Below are 21,870 nucleotides of genomic sequence, written 5' to 3' on the forward strand. Positions count from 1 at the left end.
CACACAGACAGAACAGGGGAAAAAACCAAATGCACATTTATTAAGCTCCAGACGTGGACACCGAGAGGCACGGGGCACGGGATCTCGGGGAGAGAGGCGCGGAGATGCAGGGGAGTAGCACACGGGGGGGTTCTGGGGGCGCGGGGGTGGAGGCCTGAGTCCCTGGGTCTGGGGGTGCACACGGGCTCTTTGGGGAATCGTCACTGCCGAGGCCTGGGGAGGGGCAGTGGAGGTGCAGCGGCTCCAGCCTTGGGGTGGGCGGGACGGCTCAGCCGGGGAGCGCTCCCAGCGCAAGGCTGGGGTCCCCACCGCCTTCGCCCGGTCCTCAGGCTGCGCGCTCGGGCTGGGGCAGCCGTGGAGAGCCCGGGGCTGGTCTTACACGCCGCCGCCGCCAGGGGCTGGGGAGAGAGGGGCCGCGTCAGCCGTGGGAGGCTCGTGCGCAGCGCCCTCACTACAGCCAGGGGGCCCTGTATCCCCAGGCGGCGCGGACACCAGACGCCGCCGGGGAGCTGCCTTGCTTCCCTGTGGGGTCCGGTCCCCGTGGGGACACCTCTGCGGCGGCTGCCCTGCCTGGAGAGCCGTCGTGGAGGGGAACACACCTGTGGTGGTGGCCCCAGGCCCAACCTGCGCTCTGCCACGCCCCTCCGGCATCGCCACGCCCTTCCCCCCCCCCCCCCCTTAGCATCCGGAGCACTTGGAAACGTAGCCACTGGGCCCCGCTCACCCCACCCGAGGGGCTCAGAACCCTGTAGTAGTCCCCAGGGCCCAGCACCCAGCCACAAGTGCCTCATCCGTGTTGCTCAACCTCATGAAGAGAACATGAAACAAAGCACTTGAAATTGCACACCAAATCCCACCCCCCATACTGAGTCCTGCACAGCCCCTCCCCTGGCTCAGCCATTAGAGCCACGTCCAGAGCAGCTCCCTGCAAAGGGTGCAATTCCACGGAAACCAGCTAGGGAGGCTGTTCCAGTTAAAGTGAACACCCCCAGAAGTCCCACTCTTCCATGGCCACGCCTCCCCTCCTGGCCCCGCCCCCTCCTCCGTCACAGCCTCCCTGCACCTGCGCTCGCTGGCACCCTCCACCCCATCCTCCTGCCCTGCTCTCCTCCCACACCTCCACCCACCACGCCCCATCCCTTCCTCTGCTCCTCGCCCCGCACCCCGCACAACCTCCCACACCTCCGCCTTCCTCCCCATCGTCCGCACATGTCGCCTTTGCCAACAGGAGCTTCCAGGCCTGGATTCTGCATGTAGCTCGCCCTCCCTCGCTCCCTTCCTTGTCCTCAGTTGTTGGATCTTCTGCCCTCCTGCCTCCCCTCGGCCCCCTGCAGGGCAGAAGACCCTCTCCTATGAGGGGCTTGTGGCTCCTCCTGTCCTGGCTTAACGAGGCTCGTGGATTTGTCTGTGGGCTCGCCGTGGACTCCTGAGGACACGCCACCTCCCACTGCCTCCCCATGGTGTGGCAGCTTTCCTCTGCCAGCAGCCGACCTCCTACGGACCCAGCCCACGTCCGTCTGGTGGCGCTCCCCCCACCCCCGCCCGGCCCCGCCCAGCTGCCTTCTAAGATCCTCCCATCTGGTGCCACCCGGTGCCCCCTCAGAACCCTCACCTGAGGAGGGCAGCTCCGATTTACAGGACTTGCAGGTTGGGCTGTGGGGACAAAGATGAGAGCAAAGCGCCGTGAGGTCCAGCAGTCACGGGATTGATGGGCGGGGCTGTTAGGGTTGCGCCCCCCACCCCCTCTGCCCGCTGCTGCCAGACCTCTCAGACCTGGAGTCGGCCTTCCTGCACTTGACTTTCTTGCCTGTTAGGAGGAGAGAGAGAGAGAGGAACAGGGAGACAGGGTGTAGGAGGTCAGGCTGTGGACCAGAGGCAGCTGGGGGAGTGCAGGTGCCCGGGGGAGGGGGTTGGGCTCAGACTCACTGAGGATGATGGCGATGCCCACTAGGAACATTATGGTGGCCAGGGTCATGCCCACTGTCTGCACCGTGGCGTAATCTGGGGAAGAGAGTGAGGGCTGTCAGGGCCGGGGAGCACCCCTGCCCCACCTGGAGCCTCAGGCTTGACCCCAGGCTGCCCGGAACCTGAGGGCTGCTGGCCATGCTGGAGGTCCCTCCAGGAGTTCTGGGGAGGGTCAAGGACATGCACTTGGGCAGTGCCGGCTCCCCTCGGCCTCTTGACCCCCAACCTCTCTCCCCCTGGATTCCTTGGCCTTCTGTGTGTGTGTAGGTGCCCCCCATCGCCTGCTCCCTGGTCCTTGCCCTGTCTGCCATGACAGCAGCCTTCCCTGTGGGCCTGCTGCCCCGCCCTGCCCCCACCCTCCCACAGCCCCAGGGACCCCTGTGTCTCAGCTCAGAGCCCCCTTCAGGCTCCTACCACATTCCAGGGACAAACCAAAGTCCTCACCATGACCCACAATTCCCTGGGAGATCCAGTCCCCAATCATCACACCCCACCACTTCCACTCTCCCGTGGCTCCCCTGTTGCAGCCACACCGGCCTGCCTGCTGTCCCTGGACCACGTGGGGCGTGGGGCTGCCACAAAGCTTCTGCACTCGCCGTTCCGTCTGCCTGAACACTCTTCCCACACCAGCTTCTGGGCTGTGATTATCGGTGACGCCTTCTAGAAATGCTCTATCCTGTGCTCAACACGTTCTCGTCACAGTCTAGCCTTTATTTTCCTTTTCAATGATTCTCGCTTAGTAAATCCTCGGCATGGCTGTTTTCCCGAGTATCTGTGTCTCCCGCCGAGTGTGGGTCGAGGAGGGCAGGGGATCTTGTCTGCCTTGCACCCTGCGGTGCCTCTGAGTGCCCAGAGCACTGCCAGTTCTCGAAATAGGACTCTCAGGAGCACCCACTCTGCCCCAGCATGGCCCGGGCCTCTCCCCTCAGGAGTTGACTTCTGCGATATTGTGATAAAGCATCAACCAAAACCAAAAAAAAAAAAAAAAAACCCCCAAGTCATGGCTGGGTGTGGTGTGGCGGCTTTTGCCAGAATCAGGGAAGGCCTCTTCCACCAGGCAGTCGATATTTGATCCGAGGCCAGAAGAAGGGAAAGGAGCCTTTGCCAGCAGCATGGAGAGCCAAGGGGGGGAGGGGGGAGTATTTCTGCAGCAGCAACAGCAAGTGCAAAGGCCCTGAGGTGGGAGGGAGAGCCTGAGAGAGCAGGTGGGGGTTGAGGGGAGGCAGGAGGGTGTTTAGAGAGGAGACGGGGCCAGATCTGCAGATCTGGGAGTGACATCTTTGGGATGATCCAAAGTAATTCTTTCCCTCACTATCTTCCAATTACAAAAGGGCCCAGAGAGGTGAAGCCATGGCTCGGCAGTGGACAAGCCAGGACTGAAATCTGGCCTGAGTCGCTGCTTTGAAGGCCTCTCTCCTCCATTTCTCTGATGGCTCCAGCCCGGGCTCCTGGATGCAATGGGGCTCAGGAGAGTGAGAGGCCTCCCCTCCCCCAGTCTGGTTCTGCCTTCCCTGAACCCAGCCGGCATGAGCCGCACCAGGGCGGAACACGTATGCGGTGGCCATAGCTGAAGCCACTTCTGCAGTGACCCACTCAAATCCACAGCCACCCCTCCACCGAGCCCCATGCTGCCCTATCACAAAACCCACCACTCACCATAATAAAATGGGTCAGGTTCCTCAGGAGCTGGGCGAAAGAAGGCAGAGAAAGAGAGGGAAGAACTATTTCAACACTGGGTTTCTCCATGTGTTTGAGGATTGTGACAATCAGATAAAGACAGCCCTTGCCCTGGTGGGGCACAATGGGGCACAGAGTGGCTTCTGCCAATTGGTACCATCCCCTGTGCGGTGCACAATCTATCCAGCCGTCCAGGGCATGCCCGATCCTAGACCACCGTGGAGGCCTGACACAAGCTATGGGCTCATTCCTAAAACACACACACACGTATGCACACACACCGATTTTCATGTGATACCAGGGGTTAACAGATCCCAATCCCACTGGTGGGCCACTGGTACTGACTTCCCCTGAACACTCCCCAAAACTCGTCAGTCATCTGAGAGATCCCAACAGCAGGCACCACAGCTATTGTCCTTGTCCACTCACTCCTGCCTCCAACTCCAGTACAGGAGAGCTGGGCTGACTCACGGCCTGTGTTAGTGATTTCTAGGATACCAGTGATTTTAAAAGATCGAACCTTGATTTTGCAATAGTATTCCCAGCGCGTGCGTCTGCACGAATATGTGTGTAGCTCCATCCAGAGCTCACCAGGTTTCAGAAACGTTAACAGGTGGATACGATGCGTGTCTATGGGTCTACCTGTCCCCATCTCTCACCTCCCTGGTGCATACCCCTTCCCACGCAAGAAGTGCACCTGTTACCTCTTGAATTCCTCTGCCCGTTCTGTAGCATTTGGCCTTGTCCAGACTTGTCGGGGCAGAATTCTGCAGGTATGTGCCACCAGGCGAAGGGAGCTAGGGCGATGCCTGGTGGTCACACTCATTTTTCCCTCCACCTTCCAGGCTCAGGGAGGGCCGGCTCCCTTGAGGTTCAGTGGGACCATGTGACTAATTCTGGCCAATGGCCATTTCCGGGCCAGAGCGCTTAGGTACTCCTGCAAGGGCGTTCCTTCGCCTCTGGCCTGGTGACCTGAATATTCTAGAGGGAGGTGACACTAGGATTTTTAGTGAGACCCCCAGTCTACCTGTGATGGACACATAGCATCAGAGAGGAACACCTCCTTGCATGTCCCCGCCCCCGCGTGCTCCAGCCTACCCGCCCCATACAGGTGCCTGGTACTGACTCACACCAGGTGAAAGTCTGCCCTTCCCAGGTCTCCAGGCTCCAAACAGGAAGTCTTGGGCTGATGCTAAAGGGTCTTTGACACTTCCCAGCCCTTGTGATTCTCCTCCTTTACCCCAGGGAAAACAGGACTTGAGCTCAGAGCCCGCAGCGAGTATGTTGAGGTAGACTTTGTGACATAATTGGATGGTGTCATTCATTCGTTTCTCTTCTTGCTTGCTTATCCATCTAACCAGCAGTGGAGAACCGTGACTCCACTCCAGCCTTGTTCTAAGCAGTTTCTAGATACTAACACATTTCATCCTGGCAGCAGCTCTCTGATGGAGGTGCTATCTTTATCCTTCTTTCACAAAAGGGGGGCATTGGACCAGGAAAAATAAAGTCGCCAGCTTAACTTGGTTTTTATGCTTGTTTTCAGTTTAATGACCCACCTTGGATTTTCCCTTTGTATTGGTGATATAAAATGAAGCTAATGATGTTTGTAAAAAGCTAATCCTTGCAAGAAAAAAAACAAAACAAAACATGAAATCGATAGCAATGTGGGGGGGGCACTTGAATGAGGCAAGAACCAGGAAGCTGATGGTGGCAGACACTGTTTTAGGGTCACCCCTGCTCTGTCTCAGTGCCCCTGTCCGACTCAGCTCTGTTGCTAACCCTGACACTTATGAAAGGCAAAGAAGTTCCCTGGAATGTACGAGTGGATGAAAGCGAGGCCCTCCTATGCTGTGGGAGGTGGATTCTCTATCAAAGGTGGACTATCTTGCTTTGGTCTCTGGATTTTCCACCCCTCTCTTCTTCCTCAGAAGTTCTCAGGAATCCACTGGGTGAGTGCCTGTTCCAGAATCGTCTTCACTTCCTCCCTGGGTGCTGGGCGCTCCGTGCAGGAGAAAAATCCTCTTCTGGTCCCGGCTACCCCAGCAATCTGGGTCTTCAGGGCGTGGCTGGGCTATGGGTGGAGCCAGGAGGCAGAGAAGGAATGTGCACTACTCCTGGCCAGTTGCCAAGGAGAGATCAGGAAGGAGGTGGTTGCTATGGCAACTGGAGCATCTTGAGAGGTGATGGGTCCAGGCACCCGGGCTGGGTGGGGTCCTGTGTGAGGCTTGGGGGTTTTCTTTCTAACTCTGGGCTCAATCTTGACTCCCTCTCCTTCGGCACCTCTCGCTGTTAGCCCTGCAGGGCTGGCTGCTGCCCAAGCTCAGGGACCCTTTCAGGGACAGGGACAGGGACAAACAGGGACCCAGGCCCAGTGGTGCTCACGCATCCCATTTGCCTGGCCCCTGATTCCTCCTCCTGTTCTCCTGCAGGGTGCAGAGAGACGCATCTCCCTCCCCCTCTTCCCAACAATTCATTAATTAGTTTCCTTAAGTGGCTCACAGCGCACAACACGCTTCTCCTTCCCTGGGATTTCCCGAGACCTGCGGTCCCCTCTCACGCTGCCACTGGGAAGGCAGGGCGCTGAGGTATCTGTCCTGCCCCTGCCCGTCTACTGCCATCGATCCTGCTAACCACCACCTCTGCGAAAAGAAGCCCTGGGCTCCCGCCAGACCTGCTGGCTCAGCCCTGCCCCCTCTCCCCAGAGTGGCCTCCAGCCTCTGCAGCCCCCCTCCCCCCGCCCTGCTTCGGATTCTGCAGATACGGCTCAGTGCAGCAAGCCCCTGCCTGCTGGGAAAGCGGGGAGGGAGGGGGAGGGAGAGGTGGATCCGGGGTTCCCTTCCCCGCCAGGGGCTCCTCAGCATCCCTGCCCCTCCCCCCCCAGCATTCTGTCCACTGCTCCTTTGCAGAAGCAGGCTCTGTGAAGGGGGCTACCGGGGGTCCTCGGTGGGGGAGGCGGTTCAAGCAGGTGCATCACTGGATAAACGGGTGCAAGATGTCAGTCACCGAGCAGCCGGATGGGGCCAGGAGGGCCATCTGTGCATACCCAGTTCACCTCTGGGGACACTGGCGTGGAGGTGGGAGGGAGGGTCCCGCCACCCCCTTCCCACCATGGAGGCTCACTGCAGTGGTTCGGGCCCCACCCCACGCTGCCCTCCCCCCCCTTCCTATCTCCCTCCCGATCTGTGTCTTTCTCGCCTCAGCCCCCCCAGCCAGGGTCTCCCTATCTCTGGTTTTCTCTTTCTGTGCATCTCCCTTGGCTGCTGGCTGCCTCTCGCCTGTCTTTCTGGGTCTCTTTCTTGCTCGCTTTTTCAGGCTTAGTGTCTCTCTCTCTTCAGTTCACCCCGTTTCCCTGTGAACCTGTCTGCTAGCGATTTCAGGAAACACCCACCGCAGGCGACAGCAATGCTGGAAACACGAGCGATCTAGAACCCTGCCTCTTGGCCAGCTCGAGGATCCGGAAATCTCCCCAAACCTCTCTGGCCGCTACCCACCCGCTCCCACCCTAAAGCCCATCTCCTCCGTCTGCCACCACGGGCACTGGACCAGCCACCCGGTTGCCATAGAAACCTGTCCGCGCATCCTTTCTCCCGGGACTGCCACTCTAACCACGGGTCCTGCATAGGGATGCCACCATCGCCCGGGAGAGGGTGTCCAGGGGTGAGCCACGGGGAGGGTGGGGGGTGTGCTCCGCTCAGGGTGGGGGGCGGAAATCCTCTCCCCACTCCCCTCCTTATCCATTACGGGAATCTTCCAACCCCCTGTCTCTCCTAAGGTATCAGATCCCGGAGCCCCCCACCCCCAACCCCGCTTTGCGCCTCCTTATGTAGGCTCCGCTCACCGTTTGTGGGGGTCTGGGTCGGGGTCGCCATGCTGGGCCGGATCAGGGGGGCTGCTGGCTGCTGCTGAGGCGGTGACGGCGCGGCTGCAGCAGCTGGAAGCAGGACAGACTGATGGGGACAGATGGGGGGAGCCCTGGTGTTGGGGGGGGCTGTAGCCAATGGGGGCCCGGGGAACCCGCCCCCGTCCTGGTCACCCCCGCCCCCGCTCCCGCCCACCGCCGACGTCCCGCCCCTTCCCCAAGGGTGGGGGCGCCCCCTGCCGGGGCCAAGGGGGCACCTAGGTTTTTCGCACAGAGGGACCGACAGATCAACAAAAGCGCTGTCGAGAGAGGGAGAGAGAAGCACGTTTTATTGCAAGCCTGGGCGGTACCGAGGATGGGGGTGGGGGGTAGGGGGTGATGGGCAGGGCTGGGGAGGGGGCAACCGAGGTGATGGTAGGCGCGCAGGTGGTGGGTGCAAGGTGTCAGGTGCCAGAGGGAACCTGTGGGAGGGAACAGGGTGAGAGGCGCGGAGGGACCCCAGCCCCAGCCGACGACGCTCCCACGCCGGTCTCCCTCCCCCAGCGCGCTCAGGGCTGCAGGACCTGGCTTCGTTCCACGGCGCCAGGTGTCTCTACCGCCTGCGAGTGGACAGACCTGGGGGCACACGGAGAGTTCTGGCGTCAGGAGGGGCCCGCGGCGGCTGCGGGCGACTCCCCGCAACCCGGTTTCAGATCAAGCCCCTCCCCCCGGCGCCCGGCGAGCGCCGGGGAAGGGATTCCCGGACCAGCCCTCAGCCCTCGGCCTCCGCGCCCGTGCCCGGACTCACGGCGGATGGAGCTGCGGAAAGTCCCCTCCTCTTCATCGGGCTCCCCGGTCCTGGAAGGAGAGGCGCAGGGAGTTGGGGTGGAGGGCGAGGGAGAGGCAAGGGCTTCCAGGAAAGCCCCGCGGAACCCCGTTTCCCACGCCAGTGTCGGGAGGCCCAGCGCGCGAGAGGAGCAGCCTCCCGGCCCGGGCAGGAGAGCGTGGGATAGGAGCGGCGAGTCCCTCCGCAGGGACCCCCACCCACCCTCCCGGCATGATCTCGGGCAGGTGCCTCCACCTCCCCGCGTGGCGGCCTGCCTCGTGCGGGCGGTGTGAGGCATCAGTAAGACCGCGTGCAGCGGAGCGGGGTCCCGCACGTGGCGCGCGCCCTGGCAGCTCTGGCTCCCGCCGTAAGAACACCTGTGAGCACGCAGGTGTCGCTTTCCTTCGCGCTGTGTCAAAGCGCTCTGAACAGGGCTCGGGGCTAAACCAGGCCACCGAGCGACCCCGCGTGGCCCCCTGCCGCTGCGTGTCCTCGCCGGGGTGACCTCCCAGGCGGGCGCCGCTGCCACCGCGCGCCTCCCCGGGCCGGGGGCTTGGCACACAGCAGGTGTGTCACGCACGTTCGCCGAAGGATTCTGGCCGCGGGCTGCGGACTGCCGGCCTCACCCCACGCCCCTCTCCAGGGCTCTCACCTCTGCTGCTGGTTGAACTTGCACCGGCATCGCTTGCCTGTGGGGACGGGAAGGGGCAGACTGAGCGCCCCTATAGGCGGGCACCCGCGGGCCCTGGCTCCCGCCCGCCCCCGCCTGGGTCCGCGAGGCGCAGCCACAGACGCGGCTGAAGGCGGGGCCGGGCAGGGGCTGGACGGGAGGCGGGGAGGGGGCGGGGTGGTGAGGGGCAGGACGCGGAGGCGGGAGGGGCGGGGCTGGAGGCGGGACTGGAGTCTGGACGGGACGCGGGGGAGAGGGGAACAGGGCGAGGTGTTGGGAGGGATCGTGGGATGGGGAGGGCGGCTGGGACATGGGAGAGGCGGGGAAGGCCGGACCTGGACAGGACGGGAGCAGGAGGCGGGGCGATGCTGGGCTGGAGGCAGGACAGGGGCAGGACGCGGGGTGGGGAGGGGCGGGCAGAGCGGGGGCAGGGGGCGGGACTTAACTAGGGCGGGGCAGGAGGCGGGGCAGAACTGGTGTCCGGAAGAGGGGGCCGAGGCGAGGCACGGGGTGGTCGTAGGGCGGGTAGGACCTGGGCAGGGCTGGAGTCAGCACGCGGAGGTGGGGGTGGGACCGGGCGAGGCGGAGTGGGGAGCTCACGGACGGGGAGGGCGGCTGGGACCCAGGCGGGGCGGGGGCGCGGCCGGGCGGGCTCTCACTGAGGACGATCAGGATGCCCAGGATGAAGAGGATCCCTGCGATGATAAGGCCTCCGATCCGCAGGGACTGGTAGTCTGTGGGGGTAGGGAGGAGGTGAGGGCAGGAGGAAGGAGGTGGCGGGAGAAGGGGAGAAAGATCCCTGGGGGGGGGGAGCACGCAGGAGAAGGTGTACTGGACCGGGAGCGGCCGTGGAAGCAGCTGACCATGAGCCCCGAGATGCTGAGAGGGAGAGACCCCCCGCAGGAGAGAGCGGGGACAGGGGTGCAGGCGGCATGAGACTAGACAGGCAAGCTGGGTCCTCCCCCCACTCCCCACAGACAGAGGGACCCCGCTCACCGTAGGTGAATGGATCCTGTTCCTGCGGCGCTTCTGGAAAGAGGGACATCGGGGTTGCATCTCAGAGGGGGGACCATCCGAAGACCCTGTGGGGCTCCATCTTCCTGGGTGGGCCGCCCACCCTCTCTGGGTCCCAGCACTCGGACTCCGCCAGCATCCCTCCCCGCACCTTGGCCTCCCCTCGCCTGGATGGCAGCCTGCAGCTCAGCCTCATGTGGGGGTCCTCCATTTAGCACCCCAGCTTATACCTCAGCTCGGGGTTGGGGGGTCTCTGACTTGGTTCTCACGGGGTTTCTCCTCCCCGCGCCGCCCCGCGACTCACCTGCGTTGGCCATGGCGAGGAGGCCCATGCAGGCAAGCAAGGTGTGATGGAGATAGGCCATGTCCTGTGGGGACAGCGTGCTCAGCGAGGGTGTGCCTCCACCCACCCGCGCCGACTGCTGGGGCCTGGGCCCGAGGGGTTAAGTCCGAGACAGGCCAGGGACTTAACACAAAGTCACCCAGCTTAGTTACCTAAGGAACAAGGGCAGCCCCAGGACGTCACTGGACAACCAACCAAGTGGGGGCCAGCTCAGCCAGGGCCAGGGTGGGGGAGATGCCGCCCACACGGCTCTGCCACAAAAGGGGTCAGTCCAGCCAGGGCTGGAGTGGGGGAGATGCCGCCCACACAGCTCTCCCACGGGCCTCCACATCCCTGCAGCAGGCCCCAGATGCCAAGCACCCACACCAGGATGGAGAGAGACTGGCATCCAGCGTGAGCCCACGGGACACGCCCAGGTCCCACCTGCCCCGCTAACCTCACCGTGTCCACACCAAGTTCCGGCTCCCCTGCCCTCGGCCGCCCGCCCGCTCTGTGCCTGACCCTGGGTATAAATATCTCCCACTTCACGCTAGAGGAATTCGCCTCACACAGGCCACCATGGCAACAGCCCGGCTTCCCCCACTCGGGGGTCATGCACAAACTGCCACTGCGCCACAGGCCGCCCCAGTGGCAAAGGCCACCCTGCTCCTCTTCTGGAAGCAATGAGTCAGGGGAATGACGCCCCCCCCCCCCCCCCGCCTCTGTGTGACATCTTTCTTAACCGGACAATGGCCGGCCAGTGACTTGAGGCCCAGGTTAGTAGGCCTGGGGAGAGAGAGAAGCCGATGTCAGGAGCTGGGACACACACGCACACGCACACGCAAACACACACGCACGCGCACCCATGGTGGGTGGGGCCGGAAGGGGGTGCAGACAACACCCTTTCCCCACACTGGGTGGAGGGACGCCAAGTGCACAGCCCGCCAGCCACACAGCACCCCCCTTCCAGGGCTCGGGTGCCCCCCATCAGGGACAAACAGACCTCCACGTGTGTGCGTCCTGACCTCACACCCAGCCTGGGAAGGGAGGAGCTGCACCCACACTCCCAGCCCTGCCGAACCCCAGCGTCCTCACCACCACTCTCCTCCCTCCTGGGTCAGGCCTGCCTGGGAAGCCACCGGCTGGCCACTCCTGCTCCCAAAATAGGCAGGCCGGCCCCGCGAGGGGGGAGGCCTGCAGCGGAGGGGTGGGCACGCTCACCCCGTCAGGCTGTCCCCCGCTGAGCGAGGCCCCCACACTGGCTGGCTGTGCCCTGGGGGCTGAGCACTTCGGACCCCCTGGCCCAGAGCTGGACGCACCGCCCCCGCGGGCTCCCCTCCCGGCCCCACCCCACCCAGGCCCTCCCCAACCAGCAGCTGTAACTGGAGCCCGGGCTGGAGGGGGGCCAGGGGCCGGCCCCCAGCCCAGACCGCCCTGTCCCGCTAGGTTAACTCTCTCAGCTCAGACGCAGCGGGCGTGCAGAGGACAGCGGCGTGGCGCACCGGGGCACGCACATGCGCCTGCTCACGGAGCGGCTGAGCTAGGGCCGGAGGGCAGAAGCCAAAGGTTTTCCATGCTGCTCCCTGCAAATAGGGCAGAGGCCTCAGGTCAGCAAGCCCTAGGACTCACTGACCCCTGACCCCAATGCCCTGTGGGGCGGGGACTTCAGAAGTGTGTGTGTGACCTCTGCAGCTGCCTGTGAGGTCCCCCAGGGTGCTCAGCACACACTCATACACACACACACACCTGCCACACAGAAACCTAGACACGTGGATGTGAAAAACCGGCCAGTCCACGTGTGGACATCCACACCTGCAGAGGCAGATGACAGACAGCCGGCAGGCACCCCTCCGCCGGGCACACAGTCGCATTTGCGTCACGTACCCCGAGACACAAAGACGGAGCAGTCACACAGATGCACGTTCCTGGGAAGACGCACCTGCACGTGGCCACACAGACGTCAGTCCGCTCACACCACACGGCAGCTCGTTCAAAGCCGTGGCCGCGTAGCCAGCACCCTTACACAATCCTGAGAAGCAAAGGCCAACAAACTCATGCATATGTTCCCGATACACAAGTCAAAACTGTCAAGGACACGGCCACGCCACCAGCCACTCCCACAGGAACCACAGAGCAGACACACTGGTGCCCACAAGCAGGTGCATGGCGACCCCTCCAACACACCCGTTACAGGCCGCCACTCGGCTTCACCTGCTCCAAAAACATGGCCGTGGCGAACTTTCCTTCCCCTGAGCTCCTACGTCCTCCTCTATGGGGGGACACTGCTCCTGGTGTCCCCAGGAGCAGGCCATGGTGACAGAGACCTGGAATCAGGGCTGGGCACCGCACTCCTGGTTATGTGACCTGGGGCAGCCCTCGGTTTCTGGTGCTATAGCATGGAGGAATCACACTCCTAACACCCAACTGGGCAGAGGCCTCTGAACTTGACGTTGTCTTATTATCACCTCCATTTCAGAGAAGAGGAAACCGAGGTTTAGCCGAGACCTCTCCCGAGGTTCTCCTGGGGGTTAAGGACAGAAATGTCTCCACCTTCCAACACACCAGCCCAGACACCCCCATGCTCAGACACCCCAGGAGCACCTGGGCATGCGCACACCCAGACACAGCATAGCCCTCTCTCTCTTACACACACACACACACACATGCACATGGCTTTGGAAGGCTCCCTCCTGCCATCTGTCTGTGCCTTTGCCCCAGGTCACCGGCAGCCCCTGGTTAATGATAACCCTGATGTTGATACAGGACTGGGCTGGGGGCACCCGGCCAGCCCCTGGCCAATCCCGCTGCTTTGCCTCGGAGGGCCAGCTCCGGACTGCTGACTGCCCAAGAGTGCAGTGGCTCAGCACTTCCCAGCTGTGTGAGGTTGGACAGGTGACTTGACCTCTCTGTGACTCAGTGTCTCTTTCTGTAACCAGGAGAGAAGAACAGAATTCATCGCAGAGGGAGGTCGGGAGGAGCATTTAAATAATCTGTGTAGGAGCTGGCGCTGCGGGGCAGTGGCTTAAGCTGCCGCCTGTGACACGGGCATCCCTTATGAGCGCCTGTTCTTGTCCCATCTGCTCTGGGTCCTGACCAGCTCCCTGCTAATGCACCCAGGAAAACAGTAGAAGATGGCCCAGGTGTTTGGGCCCCTGCACCCACGTGGGAGACCCGAATGAAGCTCCAGGCTCCTGGCTTCAACCTAGTCCAGCCCAAGCCTCTTTGAGCATTTGGGGAGTGAACCAGGGGATGCAAGCTCTTGCTCTCTCTCTCTCTCTCTCTCTCTGTAACTTTTGCCTTTCAAATAAATATTTTTTTTTTAAATCCATGTAAAACAATGAGAATGAAGCCTGGCACACAGGAGGTGATTAAAACAATCAGCTGGTGCCATGGTTGTCACTGTCATCTTTCTCAGGGGAACTGGAGTGAGCCCCCTGCTGGCCTGGGACACCCGCACTCCCCTCTGTGCTGGCCCACAGCTCACTATCTGCACTTGCAAGGATACAATCAAGATGCTTATCTCACCCGCTTCACAGAACCAAGGGCCTTGCTTGAATCACAGACTGTTAGGGTGCAGGACTGGCACCTGGATGCAGAGTTCACCCCCGTGAGTTTCTTCCATGTTCCCACTGAGCTGTGTCCACAACTGGGCACTGGGTGCCTTGACTGTGCCCATTTCACAGATGGGAAAACTGAGGATCATGGTGGCCAAACAACTTGCCTAAGCCAGATGGGCCTGAATCTGGTGCTCAGCCCACTTGCCACATTTCAGCCGCTGCTGTTTAGCCTCCTATCCCCTAGCAAGTCCCCAGGGTTGTGCACCAGTGGCGAGAGAGGCCATGTGTGTTTGAAGCCCTGGAAGCAAGTCTCCCAAGCCCCGGCCATGGGGTGGGACCGCCCGGTAGTTAGGGTTAGAGCTGAGCAACACCATGAAACCAACCATTCACCCACCTGTACCTCAATCTCACCATCTGTAAAGTGGGCGTAGTAACACCGCCTGCCTCACAGCACAGGCCATCACACGGTTAATCCCGGTATCACTACCATTTCAGGCTGGGGGAAAAGTGCCACAGAGAATCCACCCACGTCGCTAAAAGCTTTAGCCCGAATGACAACAGTTAGCCACATACCCCTGGATTCTGGTCTCCTAGACAAGGCTGGCACTGTTCTCACGATTTCCCTGGGTGATGGAGACACAAGGGGTTAATTCCCCAGGGAGAGGAGGGAGGTCCGGGGTGTGGGGCAGGCAGTGGACCTGCCGAGTGTGGCCACTAGAGGGAGCAGCTGGGCCCGAGTCCGTCCCTTAGCCTCAGTGGCAGCGCCCACCACACCCTCCTGGAACCAGGGGAGGGGGCTGGCTCGCAAGTGACCAGGACGTCCGCAGCCCCCCGGGGCCCCTCTTCGCACCCCCTCCCATCTGCCGAGCCATCCGGTCCCCACCCGGCTGACATCCTCCTTATTACACTCACTCCCTGAATGGGGCTGACTGGGGGCTCTGGGGAGGGGGCTGGCTGGGCGTGGCCAGGACAGCTCCAGCCCGTGGCGGCCCCGCCCCCTCCCAAGGGGCCACCCAGTCCCTTCCCCAGAGTTGCTCTTCCTATGGCCTCTGACCCCCTCCTCCTTCCTACTCAGCCTTGCCAGGCGCTCCCGGGGCCCAGGGAGTCCCTTTCCCAAACCCTCGGGGAGAAGGGGCCTGGGAGGGGGCAAAGAGGAGGGCAGGAGAGGGGAAACAGAAACACCAGCCGGGAGCGGCTCGGAGGCCGGCAGAGACCCGCAGGGACTGAAAGACAGGACAGAGTCAGAGAGAAACAGGGAGACAAAGGCAGGCAGAGAGCGAGCGAGGGAGCGACCAACCCAGAGTCACCGGCAGAGAGGCAGGGAAATACATAGACTTGGACCGGGAGGAAGGCAGGCTGCAAGAGAGGCCGAGGGCGAGGGCCAGGCCGGCCTCACGGGCGCCTGGCGCAGGAGATGTAGTGGCCGGGGCTGGGTGGGACAGGGGAGCGGGCGCCTCGGCAGGGGGAGGGCCATGGGAGGGGCGGCCCTTCTGCTGCTGCTGCTGGCTGGGGCAGGGGCGGGGGGGCCCTGGAGAGCCCCGAAGGGCAAGTGTCCTCCAAGCTGCTCCTGCTCCAAGGACAGTGCCCTGTGCGAGGGCTCCCCGGAGCTGCCCAGGACCTTCGCTCCCACGCTGCTGTCACTGTGAGTGCCAGGGGCCCCAGGCGCTGGGGCAGGGTGCTGAGGTGCCCAGGATCTGGGGATGTGAGCAGCCGAGGGCGCTGAGATGTCCCCAAGGGCACCACACGGATCATGGCAGGGAGCGGAGGGATGGCCCTGGGGACCCCAGGGGCGGTCCATCTCCCTGGGTGCAGGGGAGATACAAGCACCCTGGGGCAGGGAGGCCTGCTGGGGGCGTGGAAGGGGCTCGGCCCTCACCCGTCGCTGCCTGTGTCTCCAGGTCGCTCGTCAGGACCAGACTCCCCCAGCTGAAGGCCGGCAGCTTTCTGAAGGTGCCGTCTCTACACCTGCTGTGAGTGGGGCCGACCATGCGCTCGGGGGCGTGGGCGGTCACGCACACGTGGGAGGGGGTGCGCACACACGCGTGCACGGTCTGTGCCCACACTCATACCCGCGGGCGTGCCTGTGGGGGCTGGGGGTGGGGCCGAGGTTACAGTGTCAGCAGGCGGGCGGTGAGTCTAGAAATTGTCTCTCTTGCTCCCTCGCCAGCCTCTTCACCTCCAACTCCTTCTCCGTGATTGAGGACGACGCATTTGCGGGCCTGTCCCACCTGCAGTATCTGTGAGTGTGGCCCGGGGGGCTGGGAGCAGGTGGGCCTGGGGGGGGGGCATGCGCTGGGGAGGCGGACTCTGGACAAGGCTCTTTCTGCGGGAGCGGGGGTGCCTGGCTCCTAGGGTGGCACTGACCTGTGTCCCTGTGTCACTTTGGCCTACTCACCTCACCTCTCTCTGCTTCAAAGATCCTGCATAGCTAGAGCCCGTCTCTGTCCCCGCTTGAGTCACAGGGGAACCCAGGGAGGGTACAGGCAAAGGATCGAGAGACAGGAAGCACTGCCCATCATCAGCAGCCGACTCTGAGTGAGGTGGGGGCGTGGACAGGGTGACAGCGCTGGCCTTGGAGCTGGTGACAGCGGCGATACTCCTGTGGCTGTTGTTCATGGGGAAGTGATGGTTTTATTGATGCGAAGGAGTGGGGAGACTGTCGATAAAAATGGCGGCTCCATGGTGATGGTGGTGTTGGTACTGATGCTGGAGTTGGCGGGGATGGTGTGAGTCCTCAGTGCTGTGGGGGTTGGTAACTGTGGCATTGGATTGACGGTGGCGGTGGCTGTGGTGGGCCACTGGTGTGGTATCCACGGCAGCCTTGTTGGCCCTGGGCTGGTGACGGAAGTGGAGATGTGGGTATTTAGGAAAATGGCAGTCAGGGTGCTGGTGGTGAGTGGAGATGTGTTGTGGATACTGGCGAAGCAGGTGGTGCCGGCAGCGCCGGTGCCGGTGCCTGTGCGGTGGTTTGTGATCCCAGTGGTGGTGCAGGTGACAAGGTGGCAGTGTTTTGGGTCTGGGTCATGAAGGTGTTGGCAGTGGTGCTTGTCAGTGTTGGTTGGTGCGAGGTTTGCCAGTGAGGAGGCGGGTGGTGGGATGGCAGGGGATGGTGTAGAGGGTGATGGCACACTTACCAGTCCTGGGGTTGGTGATGGCGACAGAGGCGTGAGCGATGGGGATACTGCGTTGGTGTAGGTCATAAGGGATGAAGCCTCAGGGATTGGTGGCCGTGGTGATGTGGTCGTGGTGATGGTGAGGCTGGCAGGGCCAGAGGGCCAGGTTTTGGGCTCCTGGGACTGGGATCCAGGAATTTGAGGGGGAGTCTTTTGTGAGGAGGCCTTCCCTGGGGTTGGCTGAGGTTCTGGGGGGAAGCCAGCACCTTCGTGGCCTCTGGCTGGACGGGGGGGCATTCCCTGTGGGCCCCCCTCACCCCACCTTCCCTCTGCAGCTTCATCGAGGACAATGAGATCGGCTCCATCTCTAAGAACGCCCTCCGAGGACTCCGCTCCCTCACACACCTGTGCGTGCCTCCGCGCCCCAGCCTGTCACCCAGGACCCAGGGCACCCGACGGGGCTGACGGCTCCCCCTCCCCCTTCCTCCCCCAGAAGCCTGGCCAATAACCACCTAGCGGCCCTCCCCAGATTCCTGTTCCGAGGCCTGGAGACTCTGACTCACGTGTGAGGCTCAAGGGGCTGGCAGGGTGGGGGTGGCGAATGTGGGGGCGAGGGGGGAACCTGGTCTGTGGGGCCCCGCCCTGGACCCTTGCTCGGGGAGGGGGCGAGGAGCATGGCCTCCAGGGGGCAGAAGCCGGGTTGCAGCCCCCTCCCCGGCCCTCTTGCCCCAGGGACCTCCGCGGGAACCCGTTCCAGTGTGACTGCCGCGTCCTCTGGCTGCTGCAGTGGCTGCCCACCGTGAACGCCAGCGTGGGGACCGGGGCCTGCGCGGGTCCCACTGCCCTGGCCCACATGCAGCTCCGCCACCTCGATCCCAAGACGTTCAAGTGCAGAGCCATAGGTGGGGGCTTTCCTGGCGGGGTGGGGGTGGGGGCAGGGGAGCGGCAGCTGGGGCTGAGGGCCTGACTTCAGCCCTGTTGTCCCTGCTGGCTCCTGGCTGGGAGACCCCAAGTAGGCAGGTCCCCTTCCTGGGCTTCTGCTTCCAAATTCATAAACTGGGGGCAGTGAACAGTGACGGGGACTGGCACGGGAGGAACCTGTCAACACTCACTCTCGGTGCTGATGGGAAACACTCCCTTGGCACCCAGAGCTGTGCTAGGGGCTGTGAGTGCTAAGGGTCGCGATGAAGGCAGCCCTGCGTGTTGGCCACCCCGAGCCCATGGTTCAAGGGCAGGCGGGCCCAGCCCAGAGTGCCCCGTGCTAGGCGGCGAGACACAGGCAGAGGGGTCATGGCCAGGCTGGGGCAGCCACAGAAGCAGAGGGAACCCGGAGCCCGCATCAGGGCCACGCAGAGCAGAGGGCTCAGAGAGACCTTGAAGGACTGGGCACGCGAGTTCACCCCAGAAGGGTGCATTCAAGCAGTAGTAGCGCTAATTCTTCTTGCGTACACGTCAGGCCTATTTTCGGGCTAGGTGATTGACAGGACAAGAGGATAGTAACTTCGGGGTCAGTCTGTATGCAGGTATTCAGTAAGCACTCAGGGAGGCCCACTGTGTCCCAGCCCTGCAGGAGGTGATGGCCACACTGTGGTGACCAAGATGGCCCTGAGCCCTGGCCTCATGGGACCTGCAGCTCCAGGGTTTGGGGGAAAAGGGGAAAAGACGTGGAATGAAACACTGCACAGATCAATGTGTGCGCCACCCTGTGGCACCTGCAGGAGTAGGAGACGGGCCAGGGGCACTAGCTCTGGATTTAGCAAGGTGAAAAACAGACTGAGGGGGCACCCCCCAGAGGAGGGAAGAGAACGGGCAAAGCAATGAGGCAGCAGAGTAAGTGGGGAAGGGGCGCACAGATGAGGTCAAAGGTCGCAGGGCTTCACGTTGGAAACCACGGAGGGGGGAAGGCAGACTTGGTTCTGACGGCTGTGGGAAGCCATGGAGGGCTTTGCACGGGGCGGGGGGGCGCCATGATTTGATGGGTTTTTTCCATGAGGTGCTTCTTTGGGTGGGCATCCTGGGTGGCCCGGCTCATGGCTTCCAGCCTGGCCCCTAGAACGGGGCTCTAGGACCTGAAATCAAATGCCCAGCTCCACCTCTGACGAGCCTCAGTTGCCATAACAGCTAAGCTGTGGTGGCAGAGGGGGCTCAGCACAGAAGGAATTAAGGACGACAGGAGGGTCTCCGGTGAGCAGGTCCAGTGGATGGGGGTGCCGCTGGGCACCGGCCTCCTTCCAAAACTGTGGTCAGGTCAGCTCGGGGTTCATCCCATGCCAGCCCAGGACAGCGGCTCCCACACCAGCCAGTCAAACCTCACACCCGCCCCCTCCCTGTTGCTTTTGAACTTGACCTTGACTTAATCTTGTCGGCACTCAAACTTCCAAGGAGGCCGGGGAGCGGGGACACCAGGATAAGGTGACCGCTGGCTGGGCAGCTCCAATCTTGTTTCATGGACGCTGGGAAAGGGGTGGTTTTGTTGGGCAGCTGGTTGCTAGGGTCTCAGCCTTAGCTCAGAGATGGAGATGATAAGAAAGAATGCACCCCGCAGGGAAGCTGTAAAGTTAGCAAGTTACTTGACCTGGATGCGCCATTGCTAGGGAACTACCCGATGATGCACACAGCTTAGGAAACAGACAGCCATGCCTTGGCAAGCAGGGAAAAGACGCCACGGGGTGACTGCCGCGCGTGGCCCTTGCGTCAGGGATGTGGAAACTGGGGCTCAGGAGCAGGAGCTTGGGGTCCCCGGGACTTCGCTTTGACTCTCTCCTGCCACCCCCAGAGCTGTCCTGGTTCCAGACGGTGCGGGAGTCGGCGCTGGGTGTGGAGCCCTTCTCCTACCAGGGGGAGCCCCGCGTCATCCTGGCGCAGCCCTTCGCCGGCCGCTGCCTGATCCTCGCCTGGGACTACAGCCTGCAGCGCTTCCGGGCTGAGGAGGAGCTGGCAGGTGAGCCCCCTTCCCGTCCTCCCTCCCGCCCATCCGCGAGGCTGCCCAGCCGGTCTGACCCACCGCTCCCCCCACCCATCGCCTCCCAGCACCCTCCGTGGTATCCTGCAAGCCCCTGGTGCTGGGCGCCCGCCTCTTCGTGCTGGCCGCCCGCCTGTGGGGAGGCTCACAGCTGTGGGAGCGGCCCAGCCCCGACCTGCGCCTGGCCCTGACCCAGGCACTGGCCCCGCGGAGGCTGCTGCGGCCCAACGACGCTGAGCTCCTGTGGCTGGACGGGCAGCCCTGCTTCGTGGTGGCCGACACCTCCAAGGCGGGCAGCACCACGCTGCTGTGTCGGGATGGGCCAGGCTTTTACCCACGCCAGAGCCTGCACGCGTGGCACCGGGACACGGATGCTGAGGTCCTGGAGCTGGATGGCCGGCCCCACCTGCTGCTGGCCTCGGCCTCACAGCGGCCGGTGCTCTTCCAATGGTCCGGCGGCCGCTTCGAGAGGCGCACGGACATCCCAGAGGCGGAAGATGTCTATGCCACGCGCCACTTCCAGGCTGGGGGGGATGTGTTCCTGTGCCTGACGCGCTACATCGGGGACTCCATGGTGAGGGCCCCCTCAATGTGGTGGGCTGGGGAGGGCCCGAGGCAGGCACTGCCCCCCGGTGCAGGCTGGCCTTCCACCCCAGGCTCACATACTGACCTCTGAACCCTGATCCTACCCCAACACTCCCTGCCCCCAGGACTGATGCTGGCCCCAAGATTCTGATCTAACTCCCCAAATTCTGGCTCTGTGATCAGACCCCCCCAGTCTTACACTGAACCCCAGTCACACCCATGCCCATGCTGACTCCAGACCCCCAAGGCTGATGCTGGGGTGAAGCCCTGCTCGCCCCCAGCTCCTCTGGAGGCACCCCTCTTCCTGGAGTGGGGTGCAGCAAGGGGAGGCTTCCTAGCCTGGAGGGGCCCTGATGGGGAGCCCATGGTGGGGGCAGATGAGGGAGGAGGCTGCTGGGAAGGCCGGGCAGGATGTTAGGTCGGAGGAGGTGTGAGAAGTGGGAACTGTCACAGGAGAAGTGGGGGTCCCGCTGCTGGCCGATTCTGTGTGGGTGTGGGGGACAGACAAGGGGCAGGTCGCAGCCGGAGCAGCTCCAGCCGAGGGGACGTTCACGCAGACAAGAAGGCCCCCCGGGCTTAGGGAGAGTGTGGGGGGGACAAGTGGGCCCTAACTGGCTGCCACACCCCCAGGTGATGCGCTGGGACGGCTCCATGTTCCGCCTGCTGCAGCAGCTGCCCTCCCGCGGGGCGCACGTCTTCCAGCCCTTGTTCATCGCCGGGGACCAGCTGGCCATCCTGGGCAGCGACTTCGCCTTCAGCCAGGTCTTCCGCCTTGAGCCGGACAAGGGGCTCCTGGAGCCGCTGCAGGAGCTGGGGCCCCCCGCCTTGGTGGCCCCCAGGGCCTTTGCCCAGATCATCCTGTCCGGCAGACGCTTCCTCTTCGCCGCTTGTTTCAAGGGCCCCACACAGATCTACCAGCACCACGAGATAGATCTCAGTGCCTGAGGCCCGAGGGCCCCTGGACGCGACTGGGGAGCCGGCGTGGGGACGCTCGGGGTTTCTGGAGGCCACGGGCAGCGCTCATCAGCTACGGTCCCACCTAGCGGAGGCTGTGGGCGCGCTGGGAGAAATGCGAAGCCCGAGCCTCGGAAGCAACGCCCTGTGCTGGCGCCGGTCCCCACCACGGGCGTCTTGGGGGCCCGGGCTGCGGCACCGCAGTCAAGGCTGGCGGGGAATGTGCAGAGCTCCACGCAGCCCGGAAGCTGGGCACCCCTCCCACCCGCGCCGCTCCCCAGGCCGGCGCTAAAGAGCAGACTGCGCAACACAGTCCGGCCAATCGCTTTCAGGGAGGAGTGCCCGCCTCCGTGACGTCACAGTTGCTGGGCGGTTTTCCCTGCCGGG

General features: G+C 63.1%; 3 protein-coding genes across 3 annotated transcripts; 1 reads left to right on the forward strand and 2 right to left on the reverse strand.

Annotated features, from left to right (window-relative positions):
* Positions 1 to 329: 329 nt before the first annotated feature.
* FXYD7 (FXYD domain containing ion transport regulator 7) lies at positions 330 to 7,511 on the reverse strand. Its single transcript, XM_062177065.1, has 6 exons — positions 7,481 to 7,511; positions 3,622 to 3,651; positions 1,927 to 2,001; positions 1,765 to 1,807; positions 1,613 to 1,653; positions 330 to 398 (listed from the first exon to the last, which is right to left on the reverse strand). The coding sequence occupies exons 1-6, from the start codon at positions 7,509 to 7,511 to the stop codon at positions 376 to 378; spliced, it is 243 nt and encodes an 80-aa protein (XP_062033049.1). The 3' UTR covers positions 330 to 375.
* A 296-nt stretch (positions 7,512 to 7,807) lies between these two features.
* FXYD1 (FXYD domain containing ion transport regulator 1) lies at positions 7,808 to 12,243 on the reverse strand. The gene is made up of 9 exons (XM_062176651.1): positions 12,197 to 12,243; positions 11,827 to 11,895; positions 10,295 to 10,358; positions 9,973 to 10,005; positions 9,636 to 9,710; positions 8,959 to 8,995; positions 8,289 to 8,338; positions 8,065 to 8,116; positions 7,808 to 7,962 (listed from the first exon to the last, which is right to left on the reverse strand). Exons 3-8 carry the CDS (start codon positions 10,353 to 10,355, stop codon positions 8,094 to 8,096), a joined length of 279 nt encoding a protein of 92 aa, XP_062032635.1. The 5' UTR covers positions 10,356 to 10,358; positions 11,827 to 11,895; positions 12,197 to 12,243; the 3' UTR covers positions 7,808 to 7,962; positions 8,065 to 8,093.
* A 3,098-nt stretch (positions 12,244 to 15,341) lies between these two features.
* Positions 15,342 to 21,571, forward strand: LGI4 (leucine rich repeat LGI family member 4). The gene is made up of 9 exons (XM_062177053.1): positions 15,342 to 15,511; positions 15,768 to 15,839; positions 16,037 to 16,108; positions 17,318 to 17,389; positions 17,476 to 17,547; positions 17,715 to 17,884; positions 19,759 to 19,923; positions 20,013 to 20,518; positions 21,160 to 21,571. The coding sequence occupies exons 1-9, from the start codon at positions 15,342 to 15,344 to the stop codon at positions 21,472 to 21,474; spliced, it is 1,614 nt and encodes a 537-aa protein (XP_062033037.1). The 3' UTR covers positions 21,475 to 21,571.
* The last annotated feature ends 299 nt before the right edge of the window (positions 21,572 to 21,870 follow it).

The sequence above is a fragment of the Lepus europaeus genome, chromosome 19 (genome assembly GCF_033115175.1).
Source record: "Lepus europaeus isolate LE1 chromosome 19, mLepTim1.pri, whole genome shotgun sequence".
NCBI lineage: Eukaryota > Metazoa > Chordata > Mammalia > Lagomorpha > Leporidae > Lepus > Lepus europaeus.

Bases quoted from the DNA above. Each gene is read 5' to 3' on its own strand.
- FXYD7 (XM_062177065.1), bottom strand. From the start codon at position 7,511: ATGGCGACCCCGACCCAGACCCCCACAAACG. The intron at 3,652-7,480 runs GTGAGCGGAGCC...TCTTTCGCCCAG, and splicing joins GACCCAGACCCCCACAAACG to CTCCTGAGGAACCTGACCCA. The intron at 1,654-1,764 runs GTCTGGCAGCAG...TTGTCCCCACAG, and splicing joins GCCGACTCCAGGTCTGAGAG to CCCAACCTGCAAGTCCTGTA.
- FXYD1 (XM_062176651.1), bottom strand. From the start codon at position 10,355: ATGGCCTATCTCCATCACACCTTGCTTGCCTGCATGGGCCTCCTCGCC. The intron at 9,711-9,972 runs GTGAGCGGGGTC...CTACCCCCACAG, and splicing joins ACAGGATCCATTCACCTACG to ACTACCAGTCCCTGCGGATC. The intron at 8,117-8,288 runs GTGAGTCCGGGC...GTGTGCCCCCAG, and splicing joins TTTCCGCAGCTCCATCCGCC to GTCTGTCCACTCGCAGGCGG.
- LGI4 (XM_062177053.1), top strand. From the start codon at position 15,342: ATGGGAGGGGCGGCCCTTCTGCTGCTGCTGCTGGCTGGGGCAGGGGCG. The intron at 17,390-17,475 runs GTGCGTGCCTCC...TTCCTCCCCCAG, and splicing joins CTCCGCTCCCTCACACACCT to AAGCCTGGCCAATAACCACC. The intron at 20,519-21,159 runs GTGAGGGCCCCC...CCACACCCCCAG, and splicing joins GCTACATCGGGGACTCCATG to GTGATGCGCTGGGACGGCTC.